This window comes from Pseudopodoces humilis, chromosome 2 (assembly GCF_049639895.1).
Source record: "Pseudopodoces humilis isolate 2021_Gansu_Grassland_sample_001 chromosome 2, ASM4963989v1, whole genome shotgun sequence".
Lineage (NCBI taxonomy): Eukaryota > Metazoa > Chordata > Aves > Passeriformes > Paridae > Pseudopodoces > Pseudopodoces humilis.
This window is the reverse complement of record NC_142201.1, coordinates 84,970,357-84,985,575: the sequence shown is the minus strand read 5'-3', so window position 1 is coordinate 84,985,575 and position 15,219 is coordinate 84,970,357. Positions and strand designations below refer to the sequence as shown.

At 41.5% G+C, this 15,219-nt stretch overlaps 1 protein-coding gene across 2 annotated transcripts; it reads left to right on the top strand.

Moving 5' to 3' along the window:
* Nucleotides 1-1,335: 1,335 nt before the first annotated feature.
* Nucleotides 1,336-14,833, top strand: AQP11 (aquaporin 11). Of its 2 annotated transcripts, XM_088052275.1 has the most exons (5): nt 1,336-1,494; nt 1,529-1,633; nt 1,735-2,379; nt 6,471-6,587; nt 13,329-14,833. In XM_088052275.1, exons 3-5 carry the CDS (start codon nt 1,785-1,787, stop codon nt 13,379-13,381), a joined length of 765 nt encoding a protein of 254 aa, XP_087908401.1. In that variant the 5' UTR covers nt 1,336-1,494; nt 1,529-1,633; nt 1,735-1,784; the 3' UTR covers nt 13,382-14,833. The 2 variants fall into 2 exon arrangements, with proteins under 2 accessions (XP_087908401.1, XP_014115214.2); XM_014259739.2 differs by having other exon boundaries at nt 1,336-1,633.
* The last annotated feature ends 386 nt before the right edge of the window (nt 14,834-15,219 follow it).

The window sequence follows — 15,219 nt, the reverse complement described above, 5'->3', positions numbered from 1 at the left end:
TGTAAAAATTTCCTTAAGAAAGGATGTTCTGTAATGTTTGATCTTCGTATATTTCAAGTCTGATCAACAAGAAAGGAGGTTTAATCCATGAAAGCAGCCAAGAAGCTCTAGGTGATGTCCAGGTGTCAGAAAAGCAAATTGTCAGTAGAATTGTCTTTTTAAGGTTTAGGGTTCAACAAGTTTCAATGAACTCTGGCCTAGAGGAAGCTTTGGAAGAAGGATGTACCGCAGCACAGAATTTACAGGCCACAAGGACATTTGGCAGAACTTACATGATAAGGAAGAAACTAGCAAAGACAACTCAGCAACTGTGCAGAATCAGCTCCAGCTGGGTAAAAGGTAATTCAGGGTGAGAATTCAGGGTGAGAAAGGTAATAGCAGGGTGAAATCCCGACCACCAACTCATGCACCCCTAACCCAAGAAACACACTGACTCAAAAATTATAAACACTGAGCATGCAGACTAATTAACATGAGAAGTGAGGGAATCATTAACCAATAGAAGATAGAGTACTAATAAGAGAACTATGTAACTTGTAGTCGGTGAACAAATCTTATGAGGAGTGTGGCTGAAGGTGCTGGAGGTGCTTATTCTGGAGAACAGGAGGTTCAGGGGGGACATAATCTCTCTACCGCTCCCCGAAGGCTGTAGCCAGGTGGGAGGTTGGTCTCTTCTTCCAGACAGGATGAGAAGGCATAGGCTTCAGCTATGTTAAGGGAGGTTTAGGCTGGACATTAGAATTTCTTCACAGAAGGGGTGATTAGACATTGGAATGGGCTGCCCAGGGAGGTGGTGGAGTCACTGTTCCTGGAGCTGTTTAAAGAAACACTGGATGTGGCATTCAGTGCCATGGTCTGTTGACATGGTGTTCGGTCACGGGTTGGACTTAACGTCATGCTAGAGGTCTTTTCTAACCTAATTGTTTCTGTGATTCTGCAATGCCTGCTACAATGTATAGATAGTAACAAAAGTTCTGATAGTTGGCGTGCTCCTTTTGCTGAACACCACCGAGCACGCAGGCTTGCGCAGCTCTAAATAAATAACCAGTGTCTCTCTCTCGAGCACGTTGCAAACCGCGGGGCGTGGGATGTGATCTCCGCGGGCAGCCGGGCCCGGGGTCGGTGCCGGAACTGTGTCCGGAGCCGGAGCCGTGTCCGGTGCCGTGTCCGGTGCCGTGTCCGGAGCCGTGTCCTGTGCCGGTGCCAGCCCGGGCGACCCCGCGGCTCTGCCCCTGCCCGCCCCGCCGCTCCCTCAGCGCCCCGCGCGCCCCGCCCGCATGCGCGGTGCCGCAGCTCCCGCCGGAGGGGGCGGCGCGGCCGAGCCCGTGCCCGGCTCCGGCTGGGGCTGGAACCGCTCCCGCAGCCACGGACACACCGCAACGCCGATCGCGCCGGGGAAATCGGCTCCCCTCCCGTTCCCCCGCGGCCGGGAGCCGAGGTCCTCCCTCCCCTCCCTGTCCTCCGGCAGGCTGAGGGGACAGGGGAGCCCGATCCGTCCCGCGGCGGAGGGGCTGAGGGGGCAGCCGAGCCCCCTCGGCCCCGCTCCCCTCCCCGTGCTTTTCCACCGCAGGGAGAGAGCTTCCCTGTCCTAACCCCTGCCCTCAGCCCTGCCCTTTGCTCCGCCGAGCGCAGGGTGAGTCAGGCTCCTCGCAGGTGGGAACAGAAGCTGGTTCCTACCTCCAGAGGAAAGCGGCGGCATTTTCCCTCCCTCTCCTGCTTTCTTTCTCCCCGCAGGTGGTGGGGCTGGACCTTCCGCCAGCCGTAGGGCCTGTGAAGCTCCGGGCATGGCTGTCGGTGGGCTCGGCAGCTCCCTGCTGCTGATGTCCGGCGTGGTGGTGACCGTGGGGCTGTGCCGGAGGCTGGCCCGGCGCCGGCTGCGCTCCAACCCGCTCCTCTTCGCTTTCCTTGTGGAGATGTTCAGCACCTTCCAGATCTGCGCCTGCACGAACGAGCTCACCCTGCTCGGCAACGTGGAGCCGAAGCCGCACACCGCCCTCACCCTCACCTACGGCTTCACCGTCCTGCACGGCCTGACCCTCGCCGGCAGCGCATGCAATCCCTGCGGGACTCTGCAGCCCATGTGGGGCGGCGGGACATCGCTCAGGATGGGGGGACTCAAGATCGCCGCTCAGTTCGTGGCTGCAGTGCTCGCCAGAGTGTTCATGCACTTTATCTGGAGTCTGGAGATGGCAGAGCCACATCTTGGAGCACTCTCACAGGGCTGCAGCAGCCCCATGCAGACTACAGAGATGCAGGCGTTCTGCGTAGAACTGCTCTTTTCTGTCGTTTTCCAGCTGGCCGTCCTGCGAGCCGAAAGTGTTAATCCCAAATACAGAGTCCATTTGATTGCTCTTCTCATCACCATGCTTGCGTATGCAGGTTAGTATTTTTACTTTTTTTTTTTCTTTTGTTCCTGCAATAACGTTGTAGTGGAAGGGATTCTTACTGCTTTCTTAGAAGTGTTAAAGTGCAAAATGCTTTTTCATAAGTTACATTTTCCTTGATGATTTCTTTTTGTATCGTCCTACACATGCAGAGTTCATTTGGCGTTTATTATATAAAGTTTGCCCAGTTGCATTCCAGGCAGGTATGGGGTTAAAAACGAGATGAGTTATGCAGTTAAAGTGATGTCAGGTCTGCAAGTACATATGGTTAAGTGTTAAAATATCTCAGTGAAGGATTGTTTCATAATCCAACTATTTATACAGCGTGAGAGATTTCATACTATGTGCTCTGATTACTAAATGACATTGGGAGAGCACCGCTGGCTGCACTAGGAAAAAGTGCTGATTGTGCAACAGCAGGGTACAGACTGGTAATATAGAAGCTCTGCATTTAAATAATGCATAATTCATATCTGTGCAGTTTATTTAACAACTTCCTTCAGTCAGAAGTGGGAATGGTTATTTGTGGAATGCATACAGAAATAATACCTCATGAGACCAAATGTAATAAAAGAGGAAAAAAAAAAAAATAAGTGCCTGTTTTATTAGAGCCTCCCTTGTCTGTAATGTCCTGTGTGTCCATATCCCTGCCTTTCACTACCTGATTGTCACCTCGTGCTTCCCAGAGCTGGGACGCTGTCACCTGTGCATCCTCTCTGGACCAATGGGAAGGGAGAGGTGAGAGGAGTCAATCTGAACTTCTTTCTTCTGTTGGTGTTCCCTCTTGTCCACATCGAAGTGACAAGAGTTGTTAGGTCACTCGAGGACTGCCCTGCAGGGAGTCCTTCTCCTGGTAAGGAGATTGTATAGCTTGGAGAGGTGAAAGAGATGATTACAGAACTCTTGCTGTTGCTACTGCCCCCACCACAGAAAAAGTCATCTAGGGAATTACCAAATCCCTTTGAGAGAGGAAGATCACTTCTCTTACCTGCAAGCATCCAGGATGTCATTGATGCCTTGTCCTAAATGTTTAGCTGTATTAATGCTATTTAACATAATAGCATCTAAAACAGTGTACAGTCACATTTTGAGATGTAGTAATGTAAAAATCTTTACTCATTATCTTTAGCTGAAATTAGCTAATACCTAAAAGATAAAAGTCGATGGGGAATTTTGAGAATTAACTTAGCAATTTGAACTACTTTCTAAAAGCAGAAGCAAGGTGTCAGTGCATTTGAGGACATTAAATATATTTCTGAGTTGCTTGGTGGAAGTGTAGCCAAATATCCTCCTCCCTCTTCTACAAGCTTAAAAATCTGGATTCCTGATTCCTAACATTCTTCTCCTGCTTAGCAAGCAGTCATATAAAATAAAACGTGTCACACTGCCTTTCTTTTAGCTAACTCATACAAAGAATTCACTCCCAGTGTCATTGGCCAAGTTCCTATCTTTTTCTAGCAGAAGGCTGTGTGCCATGTGAAGGTTGAGTGTACCAAGTGCCCTTCTGTGCCATAAAACTTGGGCTTGTTGGGACTCTCCGGTGCAATCGATCTGCACGTACTTCTAGGAAACCTCAGGCCTCTTTTACACCGTGTGCACAACACCCTGTGCTACCGGGACATTTTTCTTTGCATTTCTTTTAAACTGCTATCTACTTGTCTACTATAAAAATATATAGGTATTCAGATCCTGTCTTAGCTCAGGCAGTAATGAGGAGCCTGGTAAGTGGCCATGGACTATGTCTGCAGCACATATCCCAAATATGCTGTAGACCTCATGGCTTAGCCCTAATCATGTCTGTCCCACCTCTGCTTCTTACACGCAGTAGGGAGAGTCACTGACAAATCAAGTGTCACAAATAGTGGCCTGCAGCAGGGTGAGTTCTCAATTGCAGGCTGTGAAGACAGACAGATGCATAATTTAGCTGGGCTGGATCATTCTCAGGAAATCTTCTGCACCTCGTTGTTTACTGTTTAGAGGTCTGCCATGCACCTTACTCCAACAAATAACATCAGGTTATACAGTATTATCAAAATTACAAGCTGTTTCTTTAGTTTTTCTTATACTTTTTCACAATTAAAAATATTTTGATTTGTTTGGGTTTTCTTTTACATTTGGTCCTACACAAACCAAGTTTTTATAGTAGTACATACTGTACACAAAAGGTCCAATACTTCACTTTCTTTTTTCTACTACATAAAGAGGGGAAAAAAGAACATTATGTCTTTGCATATTAAAGGAATGGCTCATTATCTAAGGATGCAGACCATATACAAGATGGTAAAGAATATTTTAATATTTTAATTCCTTTGGGAAAGTACAAATTTAGGAGTCATAAAAATACACCTTTTGAAGGCTTTTTAATTTAAAGGCAGCATTGCAGCTAAGTCAGAATCATATGAAATGGATCAGATTTTTCTGAGCCTAACATATCAAGGTACAAATTACATACATATTTTGAATTCTGAGTTTCTTCCTAATTTTGGCCTTTAATAAAGGCAAAAAGGTAAAATAACTTTCTTATGCACTGTGTAGCATTAGTTCCCCTTTTAAAGTTTTTATGCATATCCCATCAAAGAGATTACACTTCTTCTGCCATAAAATAATTTGTCTTTTCTGGTACACAGACTGAGGTATTAAATAAATAATTTTAAGTAAGATTACAGTGGTACCCCTGGCCTATGGTTGATATTCCAGTAGTTATTAGTAATGGATATTGAAGAAATACAGCAGTTAAAACCCTGTCTAATGCTTGATGTTCATCAACTGCATCCTGAGAGTGAAATTCTGCTTTCAACTGTATGTTTGTGGATAGAAAAGCAGAAGCAGTGGAGTCATAAATAGATTAAAGCAAAGTAAATTATTGTAGCTGGGCTTCCTAGCAACCATGGACATTGCTAATATGTCAGTGTGCAGAAAAACAGACTGCACAGTAAATCTGACTTGTTCTTGAGAGCAAGTGTAAAACCACAGTAAACTGAGTAGGCAAACAAAGATTAAAATTTTCCTGAACTGTAATAATAGTAAAAGAAATAATAGGGAGAATATAGAAAGAGAAATACAGAAGAAGTGAATGACAAAGACCTTACTAAAACTTTGGATAAATGATTGCGCAGTCACAGCAAATGAGGATTACAGCAGCAGGGTAATTTGTACAACGGGTAAGTTCAAAGCTCATACAAGCTTACTTGGGGAGAAGTCAAGAATAAGCTGTAAGGAATTATACAGATGAAATTATAGAATATTTTATGGTAATAGGTTAATACAAAAAACAGTTATGGGGTGGTAAGTAACTAATAGGACAGGAATACAAGTAGTTTAGCTATGAGTAATGCTTTTTCTGCAGAATTGCAATGAGAGGAACAACATATGTCAGAATTAAACACAGCTCCAGGTTCATCTGCAGTGTAATTATGGTTTAGTGCCCAATGTAATGTGTTTGGATCTTGTTATTTAGAAAATGTTTAGACAACTTCATCTACATCTGAAATCAGAGGCAAGGAAAGATGCTTGGCTTCCTTCTACAAGACAGTGGAGTGGCACTCACTTTTATTTTCTTTGAACAACATATAGAGTTTTCCCACAGTTCTTATACCATGTGAAAATCTTAACATTCTGTACATTGATATAATATTGGTGTTCTTATAAGAAAGTATAGAGGTGAGCTTAGCAAGAACACTACTTGACAGCTTTTTCTTTTATCTTGCATATGTGTTTCATGTGACATAAGGCTGTAATGTGATGGGTTTAATTTCTGTCTCCTCTAAAATCATGATACGGAAATAGATTCTAGTTTTATCAGTAGAAACATTCAGTATTAGCCAGACTTATCTCTTCAAAGAGTACTTGTTAGAAAGAGAGAAAGGAAGTTATAGCTTACCCTTCACATGTTTTAAAGCTTTGAGAAAACAGTTAAACTGTCATCAGGTGAATAACTTTAGAAGAGTTTTACCTGTTCAAACTGTTTCTGCTAATTAATTTCATTGCATGGTGTAGATTTCTTGTAGTATGGTGTATGTGCATTTGAATTTAAAGTAAATATTAAGAAACATGGTTTGACTTCATGCTGTGTACATCTTATTGCAGGTGGAAATCTCACAGGAGCAATATTTAATCCAGCACTGGCTTTTTCATTACATGCAGATTGTTTCTATGACAAATTTTTGAGTTACTCACTAGTATATTGGATAGCACCATGCTTAGGTAAGTTCTTAATACATTATGTGTTTGAGAAAGTGTTATTTAGTACATGGTTCATAAATCATAATAAGTGTTCTTTATTTGAGAGTGCTTGATTTTTGTATTAAATAAATCCAGAAAATAGTAAATTATAATGTATATATGAATGTTTAAGGCATTCAGAATCATGGTTTCATTTTGCAAATGCAAGCTGTTAATTTCAAATTTTTTTAATACTCTATGTGGAGTGCCTGTTTTGTGAATTACAGAATTATTTGGATTGGGAAGGACCTTTAAAGATCATGTAGTCCTTATCTGAAAGAAAATATCAGCCTGATTACCTTCAAAAAGAGAAACATACTGGTTACCACACAGTGTCTGTCTTGTTTTGTGACAGTTTACAAAAACATGGGGATGATAAATTTTAAAAAAACCCTACCCACAGATATTGGGACAAGTGCCTTCAATATGCTTTCTCAATTACCACTTTTATTATATCAAATCTTTTTTATCTGCATAGTGTCTAAACTTTTTAGTTCCCATTCTGTGTTTTACCCCTAGTCACTGTTGGACAAGGTCTGCTTTTAGTTTAAGAATAAGAAGTGTTTAGCAACTAGGTTTTTTCTAACTTAAATTATGGTTTTAATTAGGAAGCTATTGATTTTGACATCTAGCTGTGTGCAGGTGAAAATGCTCTATGTGATATTTCATGCTGTTTGTTTACAGTTGGTCCCTACAAATCTTGAGCTTTCTGCTTAGGGTATATAAAGAAGCAGTCTGCTAATCCTGAGTTCTTTCATGAATGTTGATCCTATTAGAAGGTACAACAGTGGTGAAGGCACAACAGGATGTAAAATATACACAGGAAACACTGGAAAGGGCTCCTGTTATGACCAAAAACTTATTTTTCTTGAGTTCACATATGTGTGTGTTCAACTTGCCTTGACTCTGTCAGCCAAAAATGAAGACAGAAGTTTAAACCTAATTAAAATTCCCTTTAATATAATCTTGTTGAATTAGATCTCTAAACAGGATGACTGAACAATAGAGTAAGCTTTATGACTGTTCAGTGAGTAATGAAATTTCATAGGCAAAGCTGATCAGCATTGCTTGGGTCCTTACAGACCACATAATATTTCTCACAATTCAGCTTTAGCTTTCATTAACTGATTTCAACCTCATAACCCTTTAAAGATTTTCCAGGTTGTAAGTATGTGGGATTTAATCTTTTAGCAAGTGATTTAAAGAAATGGGAGGCATTCTGAAACCCCATGTTCTGCTTACATGCCAAGATGTATCCTGCAGAACAGCTTTGCAGAAAACCTCCAGGTGATTTTATGATGTAAGAAAATCAACAGTTGTTAACCAAAATGGACCCACGACTTGAGGAACTTAGAATGCAGTTAGGGAGCAGTGTTACATTTCTATGAAAATTCATAAACAGTGGTCTGTCATTAGTTAACATCTGGAATATACATACAGGATACATTGAATGCTGTCTCTTGATTTATGAGGGAAAGGAACTCCTCCAGACTGAGCAGTTACAAAGGTGTGATTACTCAGGACACATTACTTCTTGCACAGTGTCACTGCTGTAGACAACATTTAGTGACAGATCTCAGGTCTGTAGATCACCTGAAGGACCAAGTAATCTATTGGTGATAAAAATATCTCATTACAGACCAAGGATGTTTTGAGGATACATTTAAGAGACCACATAAATCAAGGGTTTTAAACAAATATAGTGTCTGAGGTAGAAGTATAGAGGGGATTGCTGTATTTGAAAACTGAATTAATGAATACAGGAGTGCAGATCTACAAATCTTAATGTGAACTTTTTCTGATACTTTTTGAAAATAAGAAAATAATAGGAATAGACTTTTTTTCTTCCACAATTGGATCAAATGATGAGGCATCTAAGAAAATTACCTGTTATGATGATAAATTCTGGTGGAAAAAACCTCTAAGCAGAATCATGAAAGTAGATGATAAGAGAAAGGATATTTAAAATTCAATTATAAAAATTACTTTCAGAATCCACGTCAGCAGAAATATTGTTTCAGACTTCCTAGATACTGGCAGAGTCACAATGATATGCTAACCTGATGTCTTACTTCTTCCAGCATCAGCCTTTTAGATGGTTAAATTACTTTTTCCTTACTTTGGGAAATTCTTTCAGAAGGGTTTTTTTGTGTTTTGCTGTAATAACTACCACACAGTAGGCCATGGAATAACATATCAGGAACTTAAAATTGCCAGTGCAAAGTGCAGTATATTATCATTTATGGCTGTAGCAAAAATCCATGAAGGCAAGGATATGGAGAGTGTTCAGTATGTAACTGAATCCTGATCTGGCTGTAAACACATTGTAAACAATGTTCATAGAAAGAACACTTGGAAGAAGAGGAAAGTTGGTTATCACTTTCACAAGACAATGATGAAATGGTAGTTTTCTTTTAGGAGAAACAAATTACTGGTGATTAATGGTCTTTCAGGAATTTAATCTTGAAACTGTAGTTAATTACTCATTTTTCAAAATGGCTTCACCAGTGTTCTGGTGAAGGTGATTCTCCAGCAGCATTAAACTCTGGATTCCTGCAATAAACATAGATGCCAGCAAGTGTTTGTAACTTACCACAGGCAGGCCTAAGTTCTGCACTGTGAATGTGGACTCAGTAAGTACCAGTGGAACAAAGATGGTTTCTGTTTTACTGCCAAAGGATTTCATGTTGGTTGTCCAGGCATGATTATACCATCAGTAATGATGGGGACTGAGCTAATGCTGCTCTTTCAGCTAATGAAATACTCTTTCCTGGACAGGTGCCAGCTTAGCATATCACAGAATTTATGGTAGAATGAGGGACATTAAAGACCATCCAGTTCTGACCCCTGCTAGGGCCAGGGACACCTTACACTAGACCAAGATGCTCAAAGCCAGCCAGCCTGGCCCAGCCTCCTGCTATGCTTCTAACACTATAAAAGCAGAATCAAGGCCCCCTCCTTTAGATCGCTTTTACTAGAAAGACTAATACTATTCCTTAGAAAATAAGTGCCACAACAGTCACTTAGCAGTAGATGTCAATGGAGGAGGCAAGCAAGGGAGAAGGCAACAGGTGACACTTTGACTTTTCTGCTCAGAGGAGAGGCTATTTAGAGGCTGCCAGCAAGTTCAGAACACTTAAGCAAAGAAACAAGAATTCGAAGTCCATGTGCAGTGAAGTGTTCTCAAGGACTTGGAAGCAAAACAGGTTTTCAAGAAACAGCTAGAAAACAAACTACTCCCATTCCCAGACCCTGGTCCTCATAGGGGTTTTCAGCTCCACAGACATCTTCTGACAGAGCAAAAACTCTTATGCAATGAATAGATGCAATCCCTGAAGTTCCTAGAAACTGTCTGTAATTATGTCTAATTCAAATACTAAGAGCCAGTGAGTAGTAATGCTGAACTTGACCTGCCTACAGAGAAGAATGGGTCCTGAATGTGGCCACTTGGGTTGTAGTTCTCACAAGAGTTCACGGTGCAGAGAAAGACTGCAGGTATCTATTTACTGTTGCATAAAAAGCAGAGGTGTCCAGACTTTGGACTTCAAAACAAAATTCTGCTTATTTAGGGAATTGCTAAGTCTGTAGTAATTCCCTTGGAAGCTACTATAAATGGGAAAAGGTGATTTTTAGGAAAAACTTGTTAAAGCTCAATAATACATTTAGATGTGCAGAAGGAATCCGTCACATAGTGTTAGACTGGGAATTTGGACAAAGAGCTTCCCTACAACAAAGGAGAACATGTAAGAAGTTGAAACTGGGACAGCAAAGGAGGAGTATAAGAGCTTTGCGCAGGCACTTGGAAACAAAGTCAGGAAGGTTAGAGCTCAGCTGGAATTAAGAGCAGGGACATGAAGAGTTACAAATATACTAATGACAAAAAAAGTCCAGAGAAAATGCAGATCCATCAGTGGATGGCATGGAAAAGGCTGAGGTACCACTCAAGCAAAATTTCCTCCCAAACCCCTATGTAAATCAGTAAGGTTTTGGAAAGGAAGTAATAAACAGGGAACAATAAATAGGAACAACATATGTGACTGTGAATCCATTGACTCTAGTGTGATTCACCTAGAAATGAAGATAGAGTTGTCCAGTGTTGGAATTGTCCTTCATTTATGAGAAGTTAGAGCAGTGGGAGGAGGTTCCTGCCAATGGGAAATGTGCTAATGCTATTCCTGCTTTTGAGGAGAGAGAAGCCAGGGAACCATAAGCTAGTTGGTCTCACGTCAGTCAGTGGGAAGATGATGGAATACCTAGTCTTGGAATCCATTTCCAACCATTTAAACAATACAAAGATACACACAGGAACAGTCAGCACATATTTAGTGAAGGTAATCCATGCTTGACCAGCTTGGCTGCCTTCTGTGATGAATGCATGTGGCAATGAGGAAGGAGCAGGGATGTAGCATACCTTCACTTCAGTAAAGCTTTTGATACCACTTTCCACGGTGCTCTTTTGCACCTTTCGGTGCTCTGTGGGGTCACACAAAAGGCCTGTTAGATGGAATAAAGATTGGCTAAACCACTGACCTCAAAATGTCACAATCAATGCGTTGACACCTGGCTGGTGGCCAGTACTATGCAGACTATGCTGGTGTCAGAACTGGGACTTCATACTCCACAATATGTTTAACAGTGACCTGAATTGAAGTTTGTTCTCAACAGTTTGGTCTCTCTGCAAGACAAAGCACAATTCAGCAATTTGGGATCAGCATTTCTGCAGAGGGATCTCCACAGGCTGCAGAAGTGGGCTGAGACCAACAACATGAGATTCAACAAGACTGAGTGCTGGGTCCTACGCTTTGGTCACAACAGCCCCATGCAGGGCTACAGGGTGGGGTCAGAGTGGTTGGAAAGTGTCCCAAAGGAAAGGGACCTGAGGGTGCTGGTTGACAGCAGCTGAACATGAGCCAGTATGTGTCCAGGTGGCCAAGATTAATGACACCAGGCCTGTATCAGCAATGGTGTGGCCAGCAGGACCAGGGAAGTGATTGTCCCCCTGTACTCAGCACTGCTGAGGCCACATCTCAAGTACTGTGTCCAGTTCTGGGCCCCTCAGTTCAGGAAGGACACTGAGGTGCTGGAGTGGGTCCAGAGGACAACAGAGCTGGTGAAGGGTCTGGAGCACAAGTCCTGTGAGGAGTGGCTGAGGGAGCTGGGGTTGTTTAACCTGGAGAAGAGGCTCAGGGAGGACAGTATCACTCCACAAATACCTGAAAGGAGGCTCCAGCTGGGGTAGGGGAGGTGTCAGTCTCTTCTCCAAGGCAATCAGAGATGGGATGAGAAGACATAGGCATAAGCTGTGCCAGGGGAGGATTAGGTTGGACATTAGGAAGAATTTTGTCACCAAAAACATGATTAGATATTGGAAAGATCTGCCCAGGGAGGTGGTGGAGTCACTGTTCCTAGAATTGGTTAAGGAAAGACTGGATGTGGCACTCAGTGCCATGGTCTATTGACATGGTTGTGTTTGGTCACAGGTTGGACTCCGTTATCTCACAGGGTTTTTCCAAATGAATTGATTCTGTGATTATTGCCTCCTTCTACTCAATGCTTGTGAGTTGACATCTGGAACATGGGTGGTTTGGAGTCCCCCAGTTCAAGAGGAACATATCAAAAAACAGGATCCAGGCAGTAGAGGATCACCAAGATGATAAAGGGCCTAGAGTACCTGATCTGAGAGGGAAGGCTGAGGGAACCAGGCTGCAAAAATAAGATAAAAGTGACTGTTTTAAGCACAGTCAAGCATTATTTCAAGAGTAGTTACAAGAGATTAACCATTCTTTTTGGCAACAAGTAACAGCAAGGCCACGAATTGGGGCATGGGAAGTTCAGCTTAGACTCCAGGAAAACATTCAGGAGGAAGTGTGCAACAACACTGAAATTAGTTTCCTGGAGAAATGCTACAGTCTCTAGCTTGGAGGTTTTTGGGACTTAGCCAGGGAAAGCCTCACTGACCCACCCAACATAGGCAAAGTTCTGCACTGAGTGACAGACTGGACTAAACAGAACCCCTTCCAATAAGTTTTTTTTTTGTGATCTAGGAAGTTTCATAAATACAAGCTTATGTGTGGGCAACACCATCAAGCAGGTTCTTCTTCGTCTCTGAAAAAATAAACTGATTTTTTTACCCTGCAGTAAAGAAAAGGTCATAGTAAAATTTGGATGCCCTTTGGATTTATGGGTCCCTTCCAACTTGAGAGAGAAGTTTCTTTATGAGAATTTTACACTATATCCAATGTTACCATTTTTTCAACTTCAGAATAAACCCAAAATGAGAATGATCTTCAAAACAGCCCACTATCCTATACCCACTTGGCAGCACCTAAAAATCATGTGGTTATCAAAACAGACATAGCTAACAAACTCAGGTGAGGGATGGAGGTTAAGCTGCTGGTTCAGTCATTTATACATTCAGCTACAAAGAAAAGAGCCCTGATCAGGAACAGGAAGGTGCCCATGTTGGATTCACCCAGCCAAACTCTCTGCCTTTGGCTTGGCTTTCACAGATCAAAGCATTAAGCATACTAAGGAAAACAAGGCTATTAACTCACAGGGAGCACTTGCATGGCCCGTTGAAGCTTCCTTTGCAAAAAGTACTGATGCAGTCCCTGCTGTAGTGTTAGACACTCAAATATTTGAATGTAATGTTTATTTTCCATACCAGTACTGTATCCTCAAATGCATTTAAATAAAGGTCCTTTCTGTAACTTCTCATTTCAGGTACAATACTTGTGGCTTTTATATGGGATGAAATCTTTCCTCAGGTATCTTGAGACATCAAATCCTGAAGTTTGGGAGCACTACATTGAAAAACATTTTCAACATCTGCAGACATAAAGCTTTCAGAGAACTGTTGACAGACTTACATGCCATCTTTATGCTGTATTTTCAGATTTCATGTTTGAAATATTTGACTTACCACTTTGTATTCAAGTAATAATTTTGTAAATGCATTTTGGAATTTTGGGAATATCTGCCACCATTTTCAGTTAAGCCATATGATGTGAAGGACTGTTAAAACACAGACTTTATCACTTTAGCCATAAGTGCCATTTGCTGACCTTTATTAGCATGCAAAACTAATTTTAGAGAAATACCCCGTCCTTTCAAGGTTTGATTTTATTTGATTTCTTCCCATTGAAGGCCCCTCTGCAAAAAGGGAGCTGAAGATTTCTTATATTGACTTCATCATATTCCTACTTGCCATGTACCTACCTCTGGGAGGAAAAAAAGGCTACACTATTTCCTAGAAGAGTATCCACCCCTGTATTCTAGAGGCACCCTACACCAAAATTAAAAGTCTGTATAACCAACATTGTTTTAATAATACCTGAGTGCAGGTAAGTAACCCCTTGCCTTCTTCCAGGAAGGCTCTGTCCCATCCTGTTCCATTGGAGATTGTTGAATGTTTACCTTGGTTGGAAAAAGCAGTAATAAAATACCATAAAATTCTGTGGACACACACATCAAATGGCATTTTAGGCAAAACCCTCTACTTTTTATCAGCAATTACTGCTGCCTCTTCACATAGACACAGTATATAGGGATGAATCATGCAGTACTCAATTTGTCCTTGATTTTATGTAGCTCTTCCCAACTTCTTTAAAAAACAAATGAATCTGCAGTGCAGGAGAATAACAGAGAGAAAAACTACAGGAAAGCTACATAGACAAGCCCTTTGTAGCCTCAGCTGAGGCAAACACCACTGATGGGTACTACCTCTGAAGCTCTGTTTCTAGCACAAGGTTTCTTCTGGCTGCAGCTTAATTTCTAAACATGCCAAAATATATTTCTCAATTTTAAGAGTAAATTCAGGTTTTTTTTGTTTTTTATATGGCTACTTGGTCTGAAAGAAGAGATGGTTAACAAATTCTACAAAGATCTCAGTATTGTATCCCTCACCTCATCATCCAAGTCACCTTGCAAACCATATTTTAAGAGAAAGGGAATCAAAATGGGGGGGTTTTCACAGTAAACAGATGAAGTCTTTAACAGCTACTATTGTCAGCTATCTTTTTTGCAAGAGTTTGGGAAGGAAATATTTCCATGTAATTTCTTCCTTGTTGCAATAAAATCTTTTCTCATTTTATTTTTCCAAGCTACCTATAAGATTGTACAAATTAAATCAATACTACCTATAAGATTGTGAAAATTGACTCAGTCAAAATGTGCTTTACATATAAGAGTCCTGTCCATGACCCTGTATTCAGTTATTAATAATAAAAAAAATGAGCCTGCTAGTATGATGAAGATAAATAGAACTGCTGGTTTATCATTCAGCAGCTCTTTGACCATAGTGTGAGTAGATCTACCAAAGGAAACTTGTCCTTGTTAAAACTCTCCATGGCATGGACCACACACCAGCACAATGAGCCTGAAAAAATACATATTTTTATACCTTGTTCTGTTTCTAAAACAGACCTTTTTTGGGGTTTCTACCTTCCCTTTCTTGCTTTACTGTTTTGTTTTCTATCTCTTTTACCTCCTTTTATAGTGATCCATATCTAAAAACTTTATCCCCCCACTTTTTCACCTCATGTCTTATGGAAACAAGTCTTTCAAAATCTACATGACGTGATGTCTCCTCTGAACCCATGGAGCCCACAGGATA